Source organism: Odocoileus virginianus, chromosome 4 (genome assembly GCF_023699985.2).
Source record: "Odocoileus virginianus isolate 20LAN1187 ecotype Illinois chromosome 4, Ovbor_1.2, whole genome shotgun sequence".
Classification (NCBI taxonomy): Eukaryota; Metazoa; Chordata; class Mammalia; order Artiodactyla; family Cervidae; genus Odocoileus; species Odocoileus virginianus.
This window is the reverse complement of record NC_069677.1, coordinates 48,972,512-48,996,116: the sequence shown is the minus strand read 5'-3', so window position 1 is coordinate 48,996,116 and position 23,605 is coordinate 48,972,512. Positions and strand designations below refer to the sequence as shown.

The following is a 23,605-nucleotide window of genomic DNA, read 5'->3' as shown; positions in this document are numbered from 1 at the left end:
TTTTTTTTTTAAGTGTATATAAAGGAAGTTCAAGTCCAGTTGTATTATGTTTTTACTGATGACTTGAGGAGTATCAGTTATGCCATGGTGTACTGAGCTGTGTAGTAATACAGTTAAAGTGTGTGATTTTGAATAGTAGGCTATGTGATCCCACACCATTCTGATTTGATGGTTCCCAGTGTCTGATTTTAACTTAATTACATATTCTTCTACATTAAATTGTCAATTGTCTGTGCTTCCAACTCTAACACTCCTCCACTTTAACCTGTATTAATGCAGATGAATGTAAGTAATTTAATGGGAAAATATCTTACTCTCTATTTAATTATCTGTAAGGGAAACTCTGGGTGATAATTGGAGGATTTTGAAAATACATTTCAGGAGAATAAAGTATTTTATTTATTTTATCTTACTATTTTCAAAAGAATAAACTGGGTTTTCATATTCTTTATTTTTTTAATACCAAGTTAAAGTCAAATGACACTTGCAGTTATTTTAAAAAATATGTAGCCTCTTTTCTCTTTAATCAGTAGTGAAGATGGAAATCAGTGATGGCTTGGGCTTGAAAAAAGAAATACCTTTGTATTATCTATGTAAGTTGATCTTCTAGCGAGTTTATGGGCTATTCATTATAATAATGATTTAGTTAGGAAATTATGGTTTTGCTTGTCTTGTTTAGAAAGGAAAATACCAGCTTAAAATAGATGTAACTACGTATTGAAACCATTTCTTCTTATCAAGGCCCTTTGAAAAAACAAAAGGAGTTACATAAAAGTAAAAAAGGTAAAATGATAATTTATAAATTTGAATATGAGCTGAAACTAAAAATTTCTTCATTGTTGATAAACAGCCACACATGCTGGATGCTGTTGAAATGGGCTATCACTTTTAGGTTTACTTTTTTTACTTGTTGATGTTGTTACCAATAGTACAATCAATTGTTTACACTGCATCTTGAACTTGAATTTGGGAATAACTTTATCAAATCCCTGGAAACATGTAATAAAGATCTAGAGGGAAAATCCAGAAAAAAATAAGATTTTTGAATTTTCAGTTAACTATAGATGTCCTTTTACATTTCTGTCTTTCTTTTGTTTCTTCTTGTATCTTGGAACAACACCTTAAAGACAGAGACTCTGTCTCTTTCTAAAAAATCTCCTCTGCTTCCTATTATACTGTTAATTGGGTGGGGGAGGGAAACTCACACTAGGATTATTTTTGAAGTACTCACCCAAATCAATAAATAAACTAACATGCGCCTTGATTTCAGATATTCTTGCTTCTGGTGCCTGAGTATACAGTACAATACAAAAAACAATAATGCTGGATGTATGTTCCTGATTATGTTTTTATTTATAAAATATGGTGACCATTGAGATAAGTTTCATGCCCTAGGTGTCTTGCTTTTTTTGATTCTTTTATTACCATTAAATAAGCCTTTGTCTGGCAATTAAAATATTGACGTAAGCAATTTAAAACTTTTTCACGTGTATGAAAGAACAGCAATAAACAAGGGAATTGGAAATCTAAGTTACAGGCAGCAGAATGAAATCTGATTTGTAAGTTGTCAGTCTGTTCCTCTTAAATTCTGTTTTATGTGGTTGCATTTAATGAAGTCTTGCAGCAAGTTGCTTGAGGCTTTTTAAAAATAATTAAAAAAAACATTTTTAGTAAATAACTTAGAACTAAACTATTTAGTATCTTAAGTTCTTCTTTCAGCTTTATAATAGAATTTGTTATATAGTAAGAGTATAGCAAGATTTTTATTTGAGTTTTTGTATATATGAATAAGGAAGTAACCTTTTAAAGGACAATTTTAATTTAAAAAACCTAATTATTGTGAGTAAAGTGATCTGTATTTTTTTCTCTTTTAATTTTGAACATGAAATAATTATTATTATTAATGTTAATTATATACACAGTTATATTTTGCAATTATAGTTATTATTTTTAAAGGTTTTTCTTTGATACAAGGATTCCATGAAGACTTAAAAATTTCAGGTACAAGTTTAAGTTTTGCTAATTAGAAAGTGTGTTAAGTTGATATATTTTTATTTCCAAAAATATGACACCCAAATTAAAATTCATGTTTGATCATTTAAACTTGTGCATAACAGCCTTATTATTTAAAGAAAATTTTGAAGTTTAGTGTCTTTGATATGTAAGTAATTCTACATTATTTAGCTGGATGAAGAAAGTAAAATTTTAAGGTCTTGGTTCACTCAGTTGATAAGCAAGCATTTTCCTAACTTTCTCCAACACATACAGACAGTGCAGGAATTTGCTTCATTGCTCTACTTTATTTTGGAAAACTATGCATTTTCTCTTCAAATATTATTGTTCTTTTAATTAAAGACTTTAAAAAACACTTCACCTTTGAAAAAACATCTTATTTTTATACAATTTTAAACTTGCTAATGATAAATATAGACTACTAATGAAATTATTGGCCAGGTAAACATCATTTTCATTTTTAAAATTATATGTTCTACTTTTAAATTTAAAATGATTATTTTAGTGCTTATAAGAACTAACAAGTGTGATCTCATACTTATGGGCATCCATGAAAAACCTTATCCAAAAGATATAGTGTTTATAATATAATGCTGGTAGCTACCAGCAGCTAAAGAATTTCATTTGCTGATTTTATTCTTTTACTCCTTTGTAATTTAAATGCTTTTATTTAAAAATTTGAGTTAAGGATATTGTAAAGTATATAGCATTTTAAGATTAGATGGTGTCCAGAACATACAGTCCAATGAGTTAGTCCAATGTAATTGGAGGAATTATTAAATGACACTGACCTCATTTCCTTTAGAACAATGAAAATTAATAGTTTCACGTTTTATTAGGCTGATATTCCAGATGTAGTGTACATTTAATTAAGTGTAGTTTCCTTTTAGTTATGGTATGTGTATCTGTTTTTTGTCGCAAATTCTTTCTAGTTTTACAGTTTTCCACATGTTTTCTTTCACCATTTATGATTTTTTTCAAAGCAGAGCTATAAGGATTTAAATCACTTTAGCATGCAGCAAAACAGTTCCCATTCAAACAATAAACGCCATTTTAAAAAGCCTTTAGATCTTCTGTCACTTCATAAATATAAATGTATAAAAACGTTATGCAGTTGTAGTGCCCACCTGCTAATTAAATGCAGATTTTCTCAAACTTACTTAAAATCTGTCTATTTGTTTCAACTCTGTCTCTGTTCAGAATACATATGGCCCTTGTGAAACTAATTATGCTTATGGAGCAGCTGTTAAGTTTAGTGCAACTAATTTTATCCAATATTTTACATTTTAATTGATTACCTGTGAAGAAATTAGCAAATTAACACTTATTGTACAGTAACTGAATGGTCTTTTATGGTTACTTTCAGATTTAACAAGTGAACCAAACACTGATGGAATAAAGACATTTCTAGGACTTTCAGATAGGAAAGTTATTGGTGGACCTTGATTATCTGGTGTGAAAATTTAGGAAGACTGATGAGTGATGCCAAGCATCTGTGTGTTCTGTATCTTAAACATGAGAAGCAGATTGGAAAGTAATAGCTTTTTTGCAGAATTTTGGTAACATATGGGCTTATCTGGATCTAAGAAGTCTTTGAAGATCTTTGAACTTGACTAAATGACTTAACCTTTGGCATAGTGGGTGGGTTATATGCTTTTTTAGAGGGGAGGCACTGGCATTCTGCATTTTTCTGTTGCTTTTTTTCCTTCCCAATTCTACCTTTTAATATCATCTCTTAAAAATGGGGGGCTAGAGATGATGATTGGGAATTTTTGAAGATTGACATGGCTAATTCTAAGATATTTAACTGAATGGATCTACCTATAATAAAGTGGGGTTAAATTTTTTAATAATATTTTAGAAATGAATCTGTAGATATTTATTTCCTGCTTTATAGATTTTATTTGAAAATGATACTGCAATCAGATCTTACTGACAGTGGGCTGTAGTTGAAAGGATGTGGACAGACCTGTGTTCAAATTTCAGCTCTATCGCACATTTGCTCTGACCTCTGAACTTTTCAGAGTTCAGTATTCTCAAAGCAAAACTCAAACCAAACCAAAGAAAAAACCCCAAGTTGTCTGTTCCCCCGCCAAAAAAAAGTTCCCCCAAATGCCAAAAGGAGATGAAAGTAACAACTCTATGTTTAAATAGTCTGGAAAATTAAAACAGATAAAATAGATAAATACAGTTGGCATACTTCTTAGCATGTAGAAGATGCTTACTAACAATAGGGGCAAATGTTATGCCCTATAATATTGCTATATAAGAGATATACTAAACAAGTGTATTATTCATGTTTTAGAGCATTCAATCTTTGCCAGCATCAAGGTCTTTTCCAATGAGTTGGCTCTTCGTATCAGGTGGCCAAAGTATTGGAGCCTCAGTGTCAGTATCAGTCGTTCCAATGAATATTCAGGGTTGAAACTCAACATTAAAAAATTAAGATCATGGCATTTGGTCCCATCTGTGCCATGCTGTGCTGTGCTAAGTCTCTTCAATTGTGTCCAACTCTTTGCAACACTATGGACTGTAGCCTGCAAAGCTCCTCTGTCCATGGGATTCTCCAGGCAAGAATTCTGAAGTGGGTTGCTGCCTCACTTCATGGCAAATAGAAGGAGAAAAAAGTGAAAGTAAGTGTAAGTTTTAGGTCCAAGTAGATGTATCTGAAACTTTGATAAGATAGATTCTTCTTCATTTAGGGCACTATGAGTAGGGAATTACAGGGATACACAGATAATCCCTGTTTGGAAATACTTGGTCTACAACAGCTAGAGGCTCTATCCTCTGTGCTAAGTGAGGACAGTTAACCTTGATTTGGCAACAGTACTGATCCAGATAAATATCTGTGAGGTAGATGTAGACTCAGTTAGTGACCAAAGCTGAAAAATATTAGTGCACTTAATTTATCTTAGTTAAAATTCAGAATGTGTGTATTTTCTAACAAAATAGCATTTTGTCATTGGATATATTTGAAATAGTCTTTTGGTATAACTGGAAAAGGTCGGTTTTAATTCCAGTCTCAAAGAAAGGCAGGACCAAAGAATATTCAAACTACTGCGCAATTGCACTCATTTCACATGCTAGCAAAGTAATGCTCAAAATTCTCCAGGCTAGGCTTCAACAGTACATGAACCAAGAACTTCCACATGTTCAAGCTGGATTTAGAAAAGGTAGAGGAACCAGAGATCAAATTGCCAATATCCGTTGGATCATTGAAAAAGCCAAGAGGATTCTAGGATAACATCTACTTTTGTTTCATTGACAATACTAAGGCCTTTGACTGTGTGGATCACAACAAACTGGAAAATTCTTAAAAGAGATGAGAATACCAGACCACCTTACCTGCCTCCTGAGAAGCATGTATGCAGGTCAAGAAGTGACAGTTAGAACCGGACATGGAACAACAACAGACTGGCTCCAAACTGGGAAGGGAGTACGTCAAGGCTGTATATTGTCACCCTGCTTATTTAACTTAGGTGCAGAGTACGTCATGCGAAATGTCGGGCTGGATGAAAAGCAAACTGGAATCAACGTTGCTGGGAATCAGTAACCTCAGATACACAGATGACACCACCCTTATAGCAGAAAGGGAAGAAGAACTGAAGAGCCTCTTGATGAAAGTGAAAGGGGAGAGTGAAAAACTTGGCTTAAAACTCAACATTCAGAAAACTAAGATCATGGCATCTGGTCCCATTACTTCATGGCAAATAGATGGGAAAACAGTGAAAGACTTTATTTTTGGGGGCTCCAAAATCACTGCAGATGGTGACTGCAGCCATGAAATTAAGACACTTGCTCCTTGGAAGAAAAGTTATGACCAACTTAGCATATTAAAAAGCAGAGACATTGCTTTGCCAACAAAGGTCCATCTGGTCAAGGCTATGATTTTTCCAGTAGTCAATGTGTGGGTGTGAGAGTTGTACCATAAAGAAGGCATGATATTTCAAATAATTTTTTTTAGCCTTTGAATGGAAAATTTTAAGCATTCATTAAAACAGAATAATGTAGTAAGCCCTCATGTAGCGATGATCTAACTTCACCAGGTAGTATTTTGACAATATCAAGGCTTGCTTTTCAGCTTTGTTAAGATGGATCCAGAGTACCATTATTCTATGGGCTAATTTAGCTCCAAAATTAATACTTGGCTCCATACAATACCTTATGTACAAAGTGTCTCAACTCTGACTGATAGAACACTATTACTCTCCCATATGATATTCTGAATTCGTATTGCTGTCCAGTGTATTTTTTCATGGTCTCTTGGAATTTAATCTCACATATTTGTAGATTGGAACTTGTCAAAGAACTAAAGAGCCTCTGCAGATTTCTGGAGAATCCCTCTTTCTGTCCAACTTCTCCTCTTTGGTATAATGCCTTAGAAAATTTAGTACCTTGGTCTTTTTGAAGGGTTGTCTCTGTCTCCCTAGCTCAGCAAGTCTATGAATCTTTCTCTCCATGCTCTGTGGATTGGAAACTTGCTCATGGCAGTAAACCAGGGCAATCCCAGGGTTCCCATTTTTTGTTTGCCTTTTCTTAGGGAATCACATTTCTATGCTGCCATTTGTCCAATGTCTGACATAGTTGTTAAACACATTTTGTCTGCTTTTCTACTTGTTTATAGTGGGGGGGCTATTTCCATAGCTTTTAATGCTTATGGGCAAAAGGCCATTTAACTACAGGAACGATTATTTTATTTGTGATTTATTTTTGTCATTTCCACCAAAGATTTATTAGTTTTATTAATCTTCTCAAAAAATCAACTTTGTCTTTCTTGATATTCTGGTTAATTCATTTTTTGCTTTTCAAGTTTCTTTCCTTTTACCATCTTAAAAAAATTTTTTTTTTATTGGAGTATAGTTGATTTACAGTGTTGTCCTAGTTTCAGGTGTACACCAAAGTGAATTTGTTTTATATATATATAATCTGCCTGCAATACAGGAGACCCGGGTTTGATTCCTATGTTGGGAAGATTCCCTGGAGAAGGGAATGGCTACCCACTCCAGTATTCTTGCCTGGAGAATCCCATCGATTATAGTCAATAGGGTCACAAAGAGTTTGGCACGACTGAGCAGCTAAGTACACACTCTTTTTTAGATTCTTTTCCCACATAAGTCATTATAGAGTATTGAGTAGAGTTCCCTGTGCTACACAGTAAGTCCTTATTAGTTACCTGTTTAATACATAGTAGTGTCTATATATCATCCCAGTCTCCCAATTTATTCCTCCTTCCCCTTATCCCCTGGTTCATTTTAACTTCTTTGAGTATAGTTTTCCATTCTTTTTTTAATTCCTTGATATGGAAGCTTAGATCATTTATTTTAGCTTTATTCTCTTCTAATACATGTATTCAATGCTACAAATCCTCTTTTTTATACTTTAGCTATAGCCTACACATTTTAGATGTGCCATATTTTAGTCTTCATTTAGTTCAAATAAAACTGTGACTTCACCTTTCTTGTGTGTTATATAGAAATGTTACTTTATTTCCAAACATTTAGAGGCTTTTCTAGTTGTCTTTTGTTTCTTTCTTTTTTCTTCACTGTTGTTAGAGACCAAAGACTGAAGACCTTTCAACTTTGAAATGTGTTGAGATTAACTTTATGGCCCATCATAAGCTGTGAGCCATGCCATGTAGGGCCAGCCAAGACCGACAAGTCACAGTGAAGAGTTTTGGCAAAATGTGGTCCACTGGAAGAGGAAATGGTAACCTAGTCTAGTATTCTTGCTGTGATAATCCCATGAACAGTATGAAAAGGCAAAAAGTATGATACTGGAAGATGAGCTCCCTAAGATTGCAAGGTGTCCAATATATATTACTAGAGAAGAACAGAGGGCAATTACTAATAGCTCCAGAAAGAAGAAACAGCTGGGTCAAAGCAGAAATGACACTCAGTTGTGTATGTGTCTGGTGGTGAAAGTAAGTCCAGTGCTGTAAAGAACAATATTGGATGGGAACTTGGAATAATGTTAGGTCCATAAATCAAGGTAAATTGGACATGGTCAAGCAGGAGATGGCAGGATTAAACGTTGACATCTGAGGAATCAATGAACTAGAATGGACGGGAATGGGCGAATTTAATTCAGATGACCATTAATATCTACTACTGTGGGCAAGGATCCCTTAGAAGAAATGAAGTAGCCCTCATAGTCAGCAAAAGAGTCTGAAATGCAGTACTTGGGTGCAGCCTCGAAAGTGACAGAATGATCTCGGTTCATTTCCAAGGCAAACCATTCAACGTCACAGTAATCCAAGTCTGTGCCCCAACAAGTAATGCCAAAGAAGCTGAAGTTGACTGGTTCTATGAAAACCTATAAGACCTAGAACTATCACCAAAAAAAAAAAAAAAAGTCCTTTTCATCATAGGGGATTAGAATGCAAAAGTAGGAAGTCAGGAGATACCCAGAATAATAGGCAAGTTTGGCCTTGGAATACAAAACGAAGCAGGGAAAAGGCTAACAGAGTTTTGCCAAGAGACACACTAGTCATAGCAAACACCTTTTTCCAACAGCTTAAGAGATGACTCTACACATAGACATCACCAAACAGTCCTCCTGAATCATTGCACATGGTGATTGCAGTGATGAAATTGAAGGATTCTTGTTCTTTGAAAGAAAAGCTGTGACAAACCTGGACAGCATACTAAAAAGCAAGATCATCACTTTTGTGATAAAGGTCTGTATGGTCAAAGCTCTGGTTTTTCCAGTAGTCATGAATGGATGTGAGATTTGGGCCATAAAGAAGGCTATGTGCTGAGGAATTGATGCTTTCAAATTGTGGTGCTAGAGACAACTCTTGAGAGTCTGGTAGACCAAAAGGAAATCAAACTAGTTAATCCTAGAGGAGATCAACCCTGAATATTCTTTGGAAGGACTGATGCTGAAGCACCAATACTTTGACCACCTGATGCAAATAGCTGACTCATTGAAAAAGACCCTGATGGTGGAAAATAATGAAGGCTAAAGAAGAAGGGTAATATGATTAGTTAGCATCATTGACTCAATGGACATGAATTTGAGCAAACTCTGGGAGATAGGGGAGTTCAGAGGAACCTGGTGTGCTATAGTCCATGGGGCCTCAAAGAATTGTCAGACATAACTTAGCAACTGAACAACAACCACAATTCATATTTGAATGTCATAGTCTCTTCTGCTCTGTTTTTTGTGGTGTGTATTTGTTATCAGTTAAAAGCTTTGGGTCTAACTTTGCTTGTTTTCTTCCCTTGGCTTTGTATGGATGTTAGATTCAGGGATTGAACTGAAGCCCTTGCCAGCGAGGGCTCAGAGTCCTAACCATTGGACATCCAGGGATTTCCCTAGATTCTTCTTTGTTCTTCATGATAATGTACAGAATTTCCCTGGATTGACAGTAACAGCAATTTAATTGATGGGCTGAAGATTTTGTGTGACTTACAAGATTTCTTGAATGGCAATGTGCTATCATTAATACAGTGAGGTGGAATTTCTTTAATAAATGGGAAACTTTATGGGGAAAGCTAGGTCTGTTTTCAGATCCTCTGATGTCATCGTGTTTTTATAGAACCCTGAGCTTCAGCACTTGTTTTCTGCTTCTCATTACCACTAAGCCACGAGTGGATGCTTCCCTTTTCAAAAGTGTATCTCTTTCCCTGAGCGTATGTCTTTTTTTTTTTAACTCCTGTTTGGTGTGATTTTAGTTGTTTTGTAATTGGAGATGAAAGTAGGTATCTGAGTTCAAAATGTCATCTTGACATGGAATCCATGTTAGTTTAATCAATATAACAATTATAAATATAATTTTAATTATAGTTGTTTTATTTTATGGTAAATATAGTCTATTTTATAGTATTCTACTTGAGACTATTTGAAGTATTGTCGTTATTTTTTTGAAAGATAAAATATTAGGATATTTATTTTGATTACATGTGTTTAGAATTTATTAGCCAATTAAGAAACTTGACAAATTGGCTTTTGAGGGCAGTAATTCATTTTATGTAGGGATGTTATGGTGATTTTTCCTATTCTGTAGATATTGAAAGCATTTATCTGGTATAATAGACATCTTACTGTCCATTTATTACTTATATATTGTGTGTTCTAGAGTGCCACATTTTTTATCAAATGTTTCTTTGGTTATAATATATCTCCATATTGGCTTTGGTACTCTAGAGACTTCTAGAGTAATTTATCAGAAAGGTGTTTATTTAAGGAATGAGGGGAAAATAGCATTGTAAATTGTAGTATAGTTTCTTTGACTTTTTTGTTTCTGTGGTCAGAGTAGGAAAACTCTTTAGTTTTTATTCTTGATGGAGATCCTTCAAATATGTAATTAAATTTCTTAACAGGGTTGTGAATAATCTAGGATGTGTATTTTACTCAAAATTGTGTAATTCTCATGACTGCAAAGAAGTCAGTAGCTTAGTTCATTTAAAATATGTATTTGATTTTGTGGTCTTTTTTTTTTTGTGGTCCTTTTTAACAGCCTTTAATAATATTGTTGTAAAAACTATGTTTTGTATTTGCTATCTTTTTTCTGTTTATTCTCTCCAGAGTTATGTTTTGCTTCTTGTAGTCTATTAGCAAAGTTAAGAGGCCTACAATATGATAATTAAAATAATGAATATTAAAACATTGGGGAGGGGAAGCTAGTAGCTTATATTTTATACCATGGTGTTTTAAAACTTACTATTTTCTTTTAGTTTGACATTATGAGTGACTTAAACTGTGCATGTGCTATTGCTATCATAGGTCACTGAGCCATATCAGCAACATTTATTAAAAAAAATTACAGAATGACATATGTTGCTTGTATGAAGACATAATGAACAAACTATTTTTGAAAAATGTTAGGCATATGTTTTCTACAGTCGAGTTTTTGTGTTAGGAAAAATTATAAGATGAATTTGGAGATAATTGAGTTTATTTCAGGTATTGGATAGGTTGGAAGGAGTAGAGATTAGGAAGGTAGTTGAAGTGGGAAGAGTGAGGCAGATAAGTAATTGATAGAAGGCTTCTAGTTGTGTTTATTTTGCTATGATAGTAATTGAATTATCCTACTTTCTGGTTTCTCTGGGACAGGGCTAGTTTAGGCCTTTTGTCCTTATGTTATAATGCCTTCCTGGACTCTAAAAAGTATCTCTATTTTCCAAAGACTTGAATGATGGGTGATACAATTTTCCTGTTATAGAAAACGGGCGAATATCATGTATTTGGTTGCTAAGGTTTCCTGTGGAGAAGACAATAATCTTTAATCAAGATTACTATTATTTACTTTCCTATGTAAGAGAAATATATTGAAACTGTAATCCTTAGTCAGACTTAACATTTTAAAGTCTGTCAGAAGCATAACACTTCTCTGTACTGGATTAGCTGTGGTATTAGGGAAACATTTCATATGTTCTGATTCAGATGTTACTCATTCATTTGGATTAGCACATACCACAGTTACTTTTTTCTCAGTGCCTGCCTACTCCCAAGTCACCTGTCTGCTATCTCACGATTCAGCTGGTACTACTATTTAATCCTTATAATAATACTGAATGGTAGATATTATCAGCATTTTTATAGGTGAGGAAACAGATGTCCGGAGAGAAAGTAACTTGTTTGAGGACAGCATTATATGAGAATTTATTTTGTTTAGATTTAAAACTTCTTTGGCTTTGGATATATTAAGAGCATATACATTTAGTTTTTAAGATACCATAAATACATGATTTCACCAATATCTGCCTTATCTATAGTCCACAAATGACTCTGCGTTTTGTCCAGCAGTGTGTTTTTCTTAGTTGTTGTTGTTTAGTTGCTCAGTCGTGTCTGACTCTTTGCGACTCCATCAACTGCAGCATGCCAGACTTCCCTGTCCTTCACCAACTCCCGCACCTTGCTAAAACTCATGTCCATTGAGTTGGTGATGCCATCCAACTATCTCATCCTCTACTGTCCCCTTCTCCTCCTGCCTTCTATCTTTCCCAGCATCATAATCTTTCCAGTGAGTTGGCTCTTTGCATCAGGTGGACAAAGAATTAGAGCTTCAGCTTCTGCATCAGTCCTTCCAACGAATATTAAGGGTTGATTTCCTTTAGGATAGGCTGTTTGATCTCCTCAAAGTCCAAGGGGATTGCACTTTCCTTGCAGTCCAAGGGGACTCTCATTTAGAAATGAACTTAAAAGTTTTATTTAAAAAAAGAAAAACTCTTAGGGATTTGTTGTTAAGAGTTTAAGCTAATGTTTAACTCATTTCTCTTTTGCTATTCTATATTTTAACTAGTTCAGTGAAAACTAATTGCCAGAATTATAATGTAAAACCTAATTAAGATAATATACTGTGTGTGTGTGTGTGTGTGTGTGTGTGTGTGTGTGTGTGTATACTGTATATGTAGTGGCCATGATTATCACAAAAAAGGTTCCCCCCCTTTTTTATTATTATTGCTTGCTTTTCATCCAAAAACTGAACTGAATATTATTCAAAGATTGTAGAATTATCTGTTAAAATTTTTATATACCCGCATATAATAAAAGATTTAACTAGAAATGAATACATAAGTGTCTGTAGGGCAGTTCAGTTCAGTTCAGTCACTCAGTTCTGTCCGACTCTTTGTGACCCCATGGACTGCAGCACACCAGGCCTCCCTGTCCATCACCAACTCCCAGAGCTTACTCAAACTCATGTCCATCGGGTCGGTGATGCCATCCAGCAATCTCATCCTCTGTCGACCCCTTCTCCTCCTGGCTTCGATCTTTCCCAGCATCAGGGTCTTTGCAAATGAGTCAGTTCTTCACATCAGGTGGCCAAAGTATTGGAGTTAGATTGTTGCTAAGTTAAAATTCTATATGGAAGATGAGTGTGTCAAAATTAAGAGAGGAAGTAGTCAAAGAGAAAATCACGCCAATTTACAGTTTGTAAATTAGGATAATGAACCCATATTGACATTCCTAGCAATAAATATTATTTTGTTTTGTTGTTTGTTGTTTAGTTGCTAAGTTGGGTCTGACTCTTTTGTGACCCCATGGACTATAGCCCTCCAGGCTTCTCTGTCCGTGAGATTTCCCAGGCTGGAATACTGGAGAGGAATGCCATTTCCTTCTTCAGAAGATCTTCCCAACCCAGGGATTGAATCTGCATCTCTTGCATTGACAGACGGATTCTTTACCACTGAGCCACCAGGGAAACCTGGCAATAAATATTGTCACTTGTCAAAATCACTTTTTAAAAAAAGTTTGTGATCTCATGATGCAGTATTGCTCTTTACTCACTGAATGAACCAGTTAGGGATGAAAAAGGACAGAACTTACTACCAGCAAAACTCATATAGTTTTCTTCAAGCCCTATGTATATCCTAAGTACCCAAGACTAGTTCCTGTGATCTCCTTATCCACAATCTTTTGTTTTAAATCTCTTTGATGATTTGTGTTTTCTCATTTCTTATTTGTTTGATTAGTGTATCTAGGGATTTACCAAATCTGTTGATATTCTTGGGAAACCAGAATTTGGCAGTGTCTAGGGTGATAGTTTAGTTTATTTGATATTATTGTATTCATTCCAGCTGTTTTGTGTTTACATGATTTATCTATGTTTAGTGCATATATTAATCATCAAGGACTTACTGTATAGCACAGGGAACTCTACACAATACTCTGTGATAACCTAAATGGGAAAAACATTTGAAAAAAAAAAAAGATACATTTATATGTATAACTGAATCACTTTGCTGTACATCTGAAACTAATACAACATTGTTAATCAACTATTCTCTCATATAAAATAAAAAAAAATTTTAAACTTTATTTATTTGGACAAACTCTGGCTTTTTCTCCCCTCTCAAGCAAAAGGTCTCATGTATTTATTACCAAACCAACCTGCTAGTGCAAAACTATAGAAACAAGAGAAAAATCATTTTCCCAATACAACTCATCCGACTGTCCAGATAGTAGTGACACTTTCAGAGTGATATGGTAGGATGTAAGTGACTTTGACACAGCATAAATATTTGTGCCATCTCTTATGTAATTTCATATAGACCCAGTTTGATTCTTCTCCAGTGTCTCATCTTGGCGTTACACTTGATTTATTACTTGTTTTCATCAGAATCTATTGGAGAATGGAACAACTCTGTTTTTGTTTCTTGGCCAGGAATTGCTTAATCTTGAAAGTCTTATGGAAAGGCATGTGAGCCTTTTCAGCCTCCTTTTGGGTTAATGAATATTTTTAAAGAAATCTCTTTTAGTTCATTGGGTTTTTAGCTTTACTTCTTTGTATTTTGTTCCTCTTCCTCCTCCTTTTTTTTTCCTCCTGTAAGTGATCAATGTAAGGATTACATATATACCCTTATCATTTCAGTGTACTTAGAGTTAATATTTCACTGTTCATTGAAATGTAAAAACTTTCTAACTGTATATGTTCATTTACCTGTCCCATTATTTATTCTTTAGCGATTACATGCATTATATTTACTTTAATTATAAACCCTATAGTAAAACACTGTAATTTTTACTTTAAATTATTTTACTAAAAATAATTTTTACTTTAAAATTTTTACTTTTAAATATATATGTATTTTAACTAAATTAAGGGAAGTACTTTTTAATATTTACCCCTGGATTTACCACTTCTAGTGGCCTTTATTTCCTTTCTAAGGGTCCAAGTTTCCACCATTTATCATTCTGTTTAGCCTGAAGAAATCACTTGAATACAGACTGTAATTACATTGTTAACGGTTGATGATTATGATTTACTTTTCCTTTATGTCAAAGATGCCTTTGATTTACTTTTATTTTTTGAAGGATAGTTTTGCTGGGTGTAAAATTTCAGTTTGGTTTCCCCCGCCCCTTTCACCATGTTAAGAATTTTGTTCCACTGTCTTCTTATCTTCATTGTTTCTGTGAGAAGCCAGTGATAATTCATGTTATTGTTCTCTTGTATGTAATGTGTCAACTTTTCTCTGAATATTTTCAAGATTTTGCTTTATCTTTAGTTTTCATGAGCTTGACTATGGTATTACTAGTCATGGTCTTCACATTTATTCTGGAGTTCATTAAACTTCTTGACTGTAAGTTAAAAAAAAATACTCATTTGTTTGGCTGCATCTTAGTTGTGGCAGGCAGGGTCTTCGTTGCCTCACGCAGAATCTCTCACTGTGGCACGTGGGCTCTTTAGTTGTGGTGCAAGGACTCGGTTGCTCCAAGGCCTGTGGGGTCTCGGTTCTGTAATCAGGGATTGCACCCGCACCCTCTGCACTGCAGGGGTGGGTTCTCAACCACTGAACCACCAGGGAAGTCCCTGTAAAGTTTTTATTCACTAAATCTGGGGAAATTTTGACCACTTTAAAAAAAACATTGATTTCTATCTCATTATTTTCTCTACTTTACTTCTGAGTTTAAATAAACATGTTAGATATTTGAATATTGTCACAGAGATTACAGAAGTTGTGTTTTTCTTTTCATTTAACAATCTTTTTTCCTCTTACTTCTTCAGACTGGACAATTTCAGTTTATTTATCTTCAAGTACACAGAGCTTTCCCCTTCTGTTGCGACCCGTCTGCTTCTGGCCTCTGTTAGTATAATGTTAATTTCATATATTGTATTGTTTCCGTTACAGAATGTTTTTTCTTTCTTGTTTTTCTTCTAAAATTTCTTAGCTTTATATTCAGGACAAACATAATTATACCTACTACTTTAAAATCCTTGCCTGCTAATTCAACATCTGACTCATCCCAGGGTTGGTATCTTTTGTTACATTTCTCATGTTCATTGTATATCTAGTAATTTTGAATTTTATCATGGCCATAATGAATGTCATATTTCAAATATTATGGACTCTGTTATATTCCTCTGAAGAATATGACCTTTTCTGTTTACCTTTTTTAAAGCAGAAAATTAAATGAATTCATTAATATGTATTAGATGAATTAGTCTTCTCAGTTCAGTTCAGTTCAGTCGTTAGTCTCTCTAGGGGCAGTTAAATATTTAGTTCAGTTCTTTCTTCCTTAGCTGTTTGGAGTCTGCCCCTCCTGCATGATCTGCGATTCAGCCAGAGGTCTATTAAATAGCATTTACAGCTACAATTTTTGGCTCTCTCTCCTCTGACTCTTTTCCAAAGATTCCCCTTTAATTTTCAATTGGTGATGATTTTCCTCAGTCTTTGTTCTAGTTTTTTAGACCATAAATTTTAAAGTTCTCTGTTGGAGTTTTAGCTGTCCTGCATGGCACAGACTTAGGCTTGTCCTCAGAAAAGAAACTCATAAAATAACAATCTTGTTTATTGTTGTTTCTTTTTTCCAAGTGTTGTCATTGCTCGTTCTTTTTGGTCCATAACCGAATTGCTTGAAATTAAGTTAAATAAATCAGCAACATCTTTAAATAGTAAGATTTTTTCCTTTTATAGGTCAGTGCCTTCTTTCCGTCACTATTCAGTGACTTCAGACAGTTTTTTATAGTTTCTGTAGAATCATCAATCTGTTAGAGACTTTTTTGACAGTACTGTAGGGCAGGATTTAAAAATATCTACTTTTTAAAGGCACATAATATATCCGACGTAATACTGTCCTTCATTTAATGCAAAGATAAGCTGGATTATATAGAAGAATAGTTTTAATGTAACTAATACAGGAAATTATGTTGAATCAATATATTAATAGAAGCAGAGTTTGTAGGGATGGGGAAGATCCTAATTCTTGGGGATTAGAATAGATCCATTTAGATTTGTTATTTTATCTTGAAGAGATTTCAGCATTGAAGACTTGATTTGAACTTTAAAACTTTTTTGACTAAACAAACACTTTTTTAAAAGCTGGTTGTAGTGCTGCAAGGCTGGTGCACTTTTTTTTTTCTCTATTTATTTATTTACTGGCTGCACTGGGTCTTCATTGTTGTGTGCGGGTGTTTCTTTAGTTGCAGAGAGCCGAGGCTGCTATCTAGTTGTGGTGCACATACTTCTCATTGCAGTGGCTTCTTTTGTTGCAGAGCATGGGCTCTAGGTGGGCAGGCTCAGTAGTTGCGGCTCATGGACTTTAAAGTGCGGGCTCAGTAATTGTATTGCACAGTCTTAGTTGCCCCGAGGCTTGTGGGGTCTTCCTGGACCAGGGGTCAAACCCATACCCCTGTGTTGGCGGGCAGATTCGTACCCATGATGCCACCAGGAACCCGTGAACACCTGAACAAACACTCTTTGACTAAATCTTATATTTTTGTAAAGTTGGCGCCCTGTGTTTCCCTCACATGTCACTTAGCAGAGTACTTATTCATAAAGAATCATCTTTAGATGCTCACTTCACAGAGTTAACTGAATCCTTAATTAAAACTAAATCCTTTTCTTTCAGACAATTAAAAAATTTTATTTCATAATACAAATTATATTCTCAATGTATTTAATGAAATGTACTTACCATAGGTCCCGATCAAGACCTCGGCCACGTTCCCACAGTCGAAGCAGTGAAAGGTCCAGTCACAGAAGAACACGTAGCCGGTCTCGGGATAGAGAACGACGTAAAGGCCGAGATAAGGAGAAAAGAGAAAAGGAAAAGGAGAAAGGCAAGGACAAGGAATTACACAACATCAAACGTGGGTAAGTTGAAGTGAATCTAAAGCAGTGGTGACTCAGTGATTCCATACCAGCAATAAAACTGTAGTTTCATCTTCCAATGTGCTTCTTAGATGGAAAAAAGGGGAGAATATAATGGTGAAAGAAGAAAAGATAAGTCAAAATACTTATCTCAAATTTTTACTGTACTTCCTTTCTATTCCTGTTTTCATTTAATATTTATAAAATAAATCTTAGAAATAAATTGTACTGTCAAAACTTACTATGTCAGTAAAGGAAAATTTACATAATTTGTTAGGAAAGTTCCATTTTCCTCATCATGAATATGATACTTAAAATTTGAAGATTACTTATGATTGAAGATGTATATTAGCTTATTAAAACTCAGAGCAAAAGAAAAAAGATAAGGGAGGGACCCACATGATTTACTATTGGTAAAAAGACTTCTTTCAATGTAGAATGAGGACATCCTTAATATAAAGATATATGTGTGTATTAGATGAGTGTATGTGCATATGAGACCCAGAGTTTACTTTTTCTGGAATTGTTTTCATTAAAACAGTTGTTCCAGTTTTGTCTGTTTGGATGTTGAAGTCCACTCAAAATTGCTTATTTAATTAGAAGATGTTAAAATGAAACAAAATCTTTATTAGCTTAAATTACAACTTCTTATTTGTTTTTCCAAAGTGACATTGGGGTCTTTTATTCTGTGAAGTGGAGCATCTTAGAATTTGTCCTCTTTTGTCGTTCTTTCAGCACCCTATGTGTGTTCACTTTAACGCTTGAGACACGTATGTTGTCTTTTGGTGTGTCCCTTCTCAGTGTTAAATTGAAGAGCTTACCAAGATCTTCCATATGGTCCCTTGAGATGTTGATTCTATAAAGAATTAAGTTTATTGAAGGATATGGAACTCTTCCCATCCCTTTCTTTTTCACAGTTGTCTGTATGCTTATTTTTATCCAGATTTACAGTGATACTATATAAAACTGCCTGGATTATTGCCTTTTATGTATTCTTTGAAATGATCCATTTGTAGTGGATTTTGGGAATGTGTTACATTATTATGTGACTTTCTTTTCCCTGATCACCCTGCAGCCATTAATGGACATTGAGCAGTCACTGCCCTGTAAAATCCTGAGTTCTGTCTCTTCTAGTTTTAAGGATTATTGAATGTTAGAGGAGATAGGGTTGGATATCTGGCTTTAAAGATAGGGAGGCTGACTTAGCCAGAGTTAGAATGAAATGAGGATCAGAGAGGGTTTGGGGGGAATATATTGATAAGGAGTGAAAGTCAGAAGAATGATAGATTGGAAGAGAGCATGTAGAGTAAGTTTCTAAGATTGGAAAATACGGACTAAGAGGACAAATAAATTATGTCAGTCAAGGAAATGCCTTGCTCCTTGTTCCTTGTTTTCCCTCCTCCTTTTTGTTTATGCTTTAAATATTATGTGACTGTGATGTGACTATGATTTTTGCTGGTCATTAAATCTTTGCTTTCTACTTCACCAACTTTTACACTTTTAGAATAAAGTTGATATTACATAAGGTATTGTATGGGACATTTTAAAGGCAAGAGAAAACAAGAGCATGAATAAATAAGGAGGTTGCATAGTTTCAGGAAAGGGTCTCATGTGGTGACAGTAATCTTGAAGGTCTGGGCCAGCTCTACAGTTAGATTCTTTGATCACTCAGAGCTTGTTGTGTTCAAAGGACTCATTCCTGGATGATAGGTTTATAAGATAATAATATCATATTTGTCATTATTTCCTAAATCTCAACAAAGGTAATGCTGCTAAGTCACTTCAGTCGTGTTCGACTCTGTGTGACCCCATAGACGGCAGCCCACCAGGCTCCCCCGTCCCTGGGATTCTCCAGGCAAGAACACTGGAGTGGGTTGACATTTCCTTCTCTAGTGCGTGAAAGTGAAAAGTGAAAGTGAAGTCGCTCAGTTGTGTCCGACTCTTAGCGACCTCATGGACCACAGCCTACCAGGCTCCTCCATCCATGGGATTTTCCAGGCAAGAGTACTGGAATGGGGTGCCATTGCCTTCTCTGAACAAAGGTAATGAACAGGGTCAAAACATGAGGTGTCAGTTGAAGGGCCCTGATTATGGATGTCAGAAAGCAATGAATAGCCTGATTCAGTCATCTTCATGGTTTTAGTGGACCATAGGACAGGGTGGTATCATGTCAGTGTGCCCTTCCTTCTAGTTAGTTCTAAGTACACACAAATTCATACCCTTTGGTATGATCTAAAATCAGGATTTAGTGGGGCTATCATTGATATATACATTCAATGTGGTAGTACTTACATATGACAGATGCCCCCTGTTTTGCTTCAGAAATAACTTAAATATTTTTTTCCCACAGCTTTCATGTTCATTTCCTAAGCCTGATTTTTCTTTCTCTTTTAAATAGACAATTTCATTTTATTTTATTAGTGTTTTGGCTGCACTGTGGGATCTTAGTTCCCTGAGTAGGGATCGAACTCACGCCCCCTGCATTAGAAGTGCAGAGTCTGAACTTCTGGGCCACCAGGGAAGTCTGTAAACCTGATTTTTAAACCATTTAGGGCAGAGCATGCTGTCATATGCTCTTTTCTCTCACTCAGAATACCTAATGCACATCAGTTCAGTTCAGTTCAGTTACTCAGTCGTGTCCAACTCTTTGTGACCCCATGAATTGCAGCACGCCAGGCCTCCCTGTCCATCACCAACTCCCAGAGTTTAGTCAAACTCATGCCCATCGAGTCGGTGATGCCATCCAGGCTGGATGTACATAGTTGTTAATAAAAATTTATTGGTTATTGATCAGATATGCTCACGCATTCATTTGTTCACTTGTTCTGTCAACAATATTTGAATGCATTCTATTTGTCATGTGTATGTTAAGTAATCGGTACATAATGGCTGCAATCCTACTGAGAGATTTCATGCAGGTGGCAAAATAAGCATATATAGAAAGGAAGATAGATAAATTATTGCAGTGAAATCAGATGAATGTTTCAAAAGGAAACTAACTCCTATGGGTTAGGATACTTCTGACTACGAGTAACAAAACCTAACTAAATGTAGCTTAAACCAAAGGCAGGAAGCTTTTTTGAAGAGCTAGATTAGTAAATAACTTAGGCTTTCTGGGCCTTATGTCTCTGTTGCAACTACTAAACTCTGCCCTTTTAGCATGAAAGCAGCCATAGATGATACTAAATGAATGGCATGGCTAAATTCCAATAATACTTTATTTTTTTTTAAATGGGCAGCTGGCTAGATTTGCCCAAGGGCTGTAGTTTGTCAACCTCTGGCTTAAACAATAAGTGTATTTAATGCTAATATAACCAACAGTTTAGAGGTAAGCAGACATAGACCCTTTTTATTTTTCTAACAGGCCAGTCTCAGCACATTGGGTTTCATCTTCAGTCTTGACATATGCTAGTTGCAAGGTATTTTCGTGAACATTAAACTAGTCAACCTAGATTAGTCAGCGTGTTAGGGATGGGCTCTTGAAGATGTGATTTTTATACAGTGAAGGAAGGAGAAGATGGGATAGAATGTTGTATGCAAAATGAACTTCATGTGGAAATATTGATACTTGGAGGAAGGCAAAGTGGGTATGGCATACTTGAGGAACTGAAGTCTAATGGAGTTGGTTTATAGAAGAGAAATAATGAGAGGTGTTTATCAGAATTCCTTATATGCTGTGGAGCTCCCCTGGTAGCTCAGCTGTTAAAGCACCCACCTGCAACTAGGAGACCCCGGTTTGATACCTGGGTCGGGAAGATCTGCTGGAGAAGGGATAGGCTACCAACTCCAATATTCTTGGGCTTCCCTGGTGGCTCAGATGGTAAAGAGTCCACCTGCAATGTGGGAGACCTGGGTTTGATCCCTGGGTTGGGAAGATCCCCTGGAGAAGGGAAAGGCTACCCAATCCAGTATCCTTCCCTGGAGAATTCCATGGACAGAGGAATCTGGTAGGCTAAAGTCCATGGGGTTACAAAAAGTCAGACATGACTGTGCAGCTTTCACTTTCAGTTTATATGTTATATTAAAGATATTAGAGTTAATTCTATAGGCAGTGAGAAGCCAGTGAAATATCAAGTAATTTTATGATGAGGTCTACATGAACAAAATGCTTTACTTACTGTGGATATTATAATAAGCATCTAACATTTTAAGTATATTTTCTAAGTTTCAGAAATTTTGCTAGACATACAGTATCTCATTTAATTTTCATACTAACCTAATGAAATACGTGCTTTTATTATCCCATTTATACAGATGAAGACTTGTGATCATAAGACATTTAAATAAATGGCAGAGTTAGGCTTCTAATTCACATTCACTAACAATAACATCCTGACTCAATAGCACACAATCCATAGTTATTGATGATGATCTGTAGTGTTTGAGTTCAAGTGATATGCTGTTACTTAAATCCTAGGAAGTAGCTAAAGAAAACCGAAAGACTCTTCTGTGCCTTATTTTTTGATGATTGGGTCGGATATCTGTTATTAGTAAAAGATTAATTCCTTTTCTGCCTTTCTTCTGTACTTTCCCACATTAGCATCTCATCTGTTTATTTGAAATTATTTTTCATTATATTAATAAAACCACAAAAATTTCTAGGACTTAATGAAATGTATTTTTGTGATGGTTTCATTGGATCTTTGAAATTTGATTAAAGGAATGCGTGTAGGTGGAGAGAAAGGAAAAAAGATTCACAAATGATTGAATTAGGACTTATGTATCAGCTCATCGTGATTGTATAACTCAGCAACAAGGATTTTAGCTTGTACTAAATAACCTACATGCTTCCTCGTATAAGAGAAAACAACAGCTCATGTGAGTCTGCTTCTTTATGCATAACAATTTTTGTTTTCATCAAACCAGTTTGAAAATACAAATATTTACAAATATTGATAGGACATAAAGCATACATTTATGAAGTAGAAAGCAAGAAGAATAAGTACAATAATGGATAAAAGAATATTTTATAAATTGGAAAAGTAATAGGACAATTCTGCAAAACCTTTTAAAAATAGCAGCTAGTTGAGTACAAGTTCTGGAAATTTCTGGGGCATTTGAATGGTTTTTATTAGGATTTATCTTATAACATCATAAATTGATCTGTTTGTTTTATTAATTTGCTGAAGAACAGAGACCTAATATAAACTAGGAGGATATCAGGTGTTTGTAGAGATTAAAAGGTACCTTTCTTTACAACAGTGAGTGAAAAATTAATACAGGAAAGACACTAACCAAGCCTTGTCTTAGATTTTATCAAGAAGGTTTCATGACTTTAATTTTTAATGTTTTGTATTTATAAAACTTGGTTTCTAGGAATATTTAGTTTTAAAAATATTGATGCAGATTTTATTTGTTTATATTAGTTTCCCCCCCAAATTTTAGAGCAAATATTTATTGTATCATTAGATAATTATATTTCTTTTATGAGGACATGTCTTTGCAACATGAAAACAAATTTCGTAATAATAAAGTTGTTAAATTGAAATTGAACACCTAGCAATACCATTTTGTTAAGCAAACTCTTATTGAGAGTCAAAACTTAGAAATATGAAGCTTTCCCTGCCATATTATAGTTATAACTTGGTTTGACTATGTGGACATTGTATACCCCATTTAAGTCTTCTGTGGATCAGTATCCTACTGAGCCTTTTCTAGAAGCGCTTTATTCAACCTCCACAAAGATGTGCTGTTGTTCAGTCGTGTCTGACTCTTTGCAACCCCATGGACTGCAGTCCACCAGGCTCCTCTGTCCATGGGTTTCTCCAGGCAGGAATACTGGAGTGGGTTGCTATGCCCTCCTCCAGGGGATCTTCCCATCCCAGGGGTTGAACCAGGTCTTCTGCACTGCAGGTGGATTCTTTACTGTCTGAGCCATCAAGGAAGCCATAAAAGTATAGTCAACTACATCTTCATAGACTGCTTTGAAAGTTATTTGTTAATAAATGTCAATACTTCCAGTGACATACTACTATTGATTTTAAATCATAGTGCCATCCTTAAGAGTAGATTTTGAATGGATTGATTTTAATTTATTTTCAATCATGATTTTAAAT

The 23,605-nt window shown here is 35.0% G+C and overlaps 1 protein-coding gene across 3 annotated transcripts in view; it reads left to right on the top strand.

The window, feature by feature from the left end:
* RSRC1 (arginine and serine rich coiled-coil 1) overlaps positions 1 to 23,605 on the top strand; it is a 394,770-nt gene that overhangs the window by 80,017 nt on the left and 291,148 nt on the right. For all 3 annotated transcript variants that reach the window (XM_070466518.1, XM_070466516.1, XM_070466517.1), the window contains exon 4: positions 17,379 to 17,552. In XM_070466518.1, the coding sequence (XP_070322619.1) occupies positions 17,379 to 17,552 (174 nt within the window). The remainder of the gene's footprint in view (positions 1 to 17,378; positions 17,553 to 23,605) is intronic.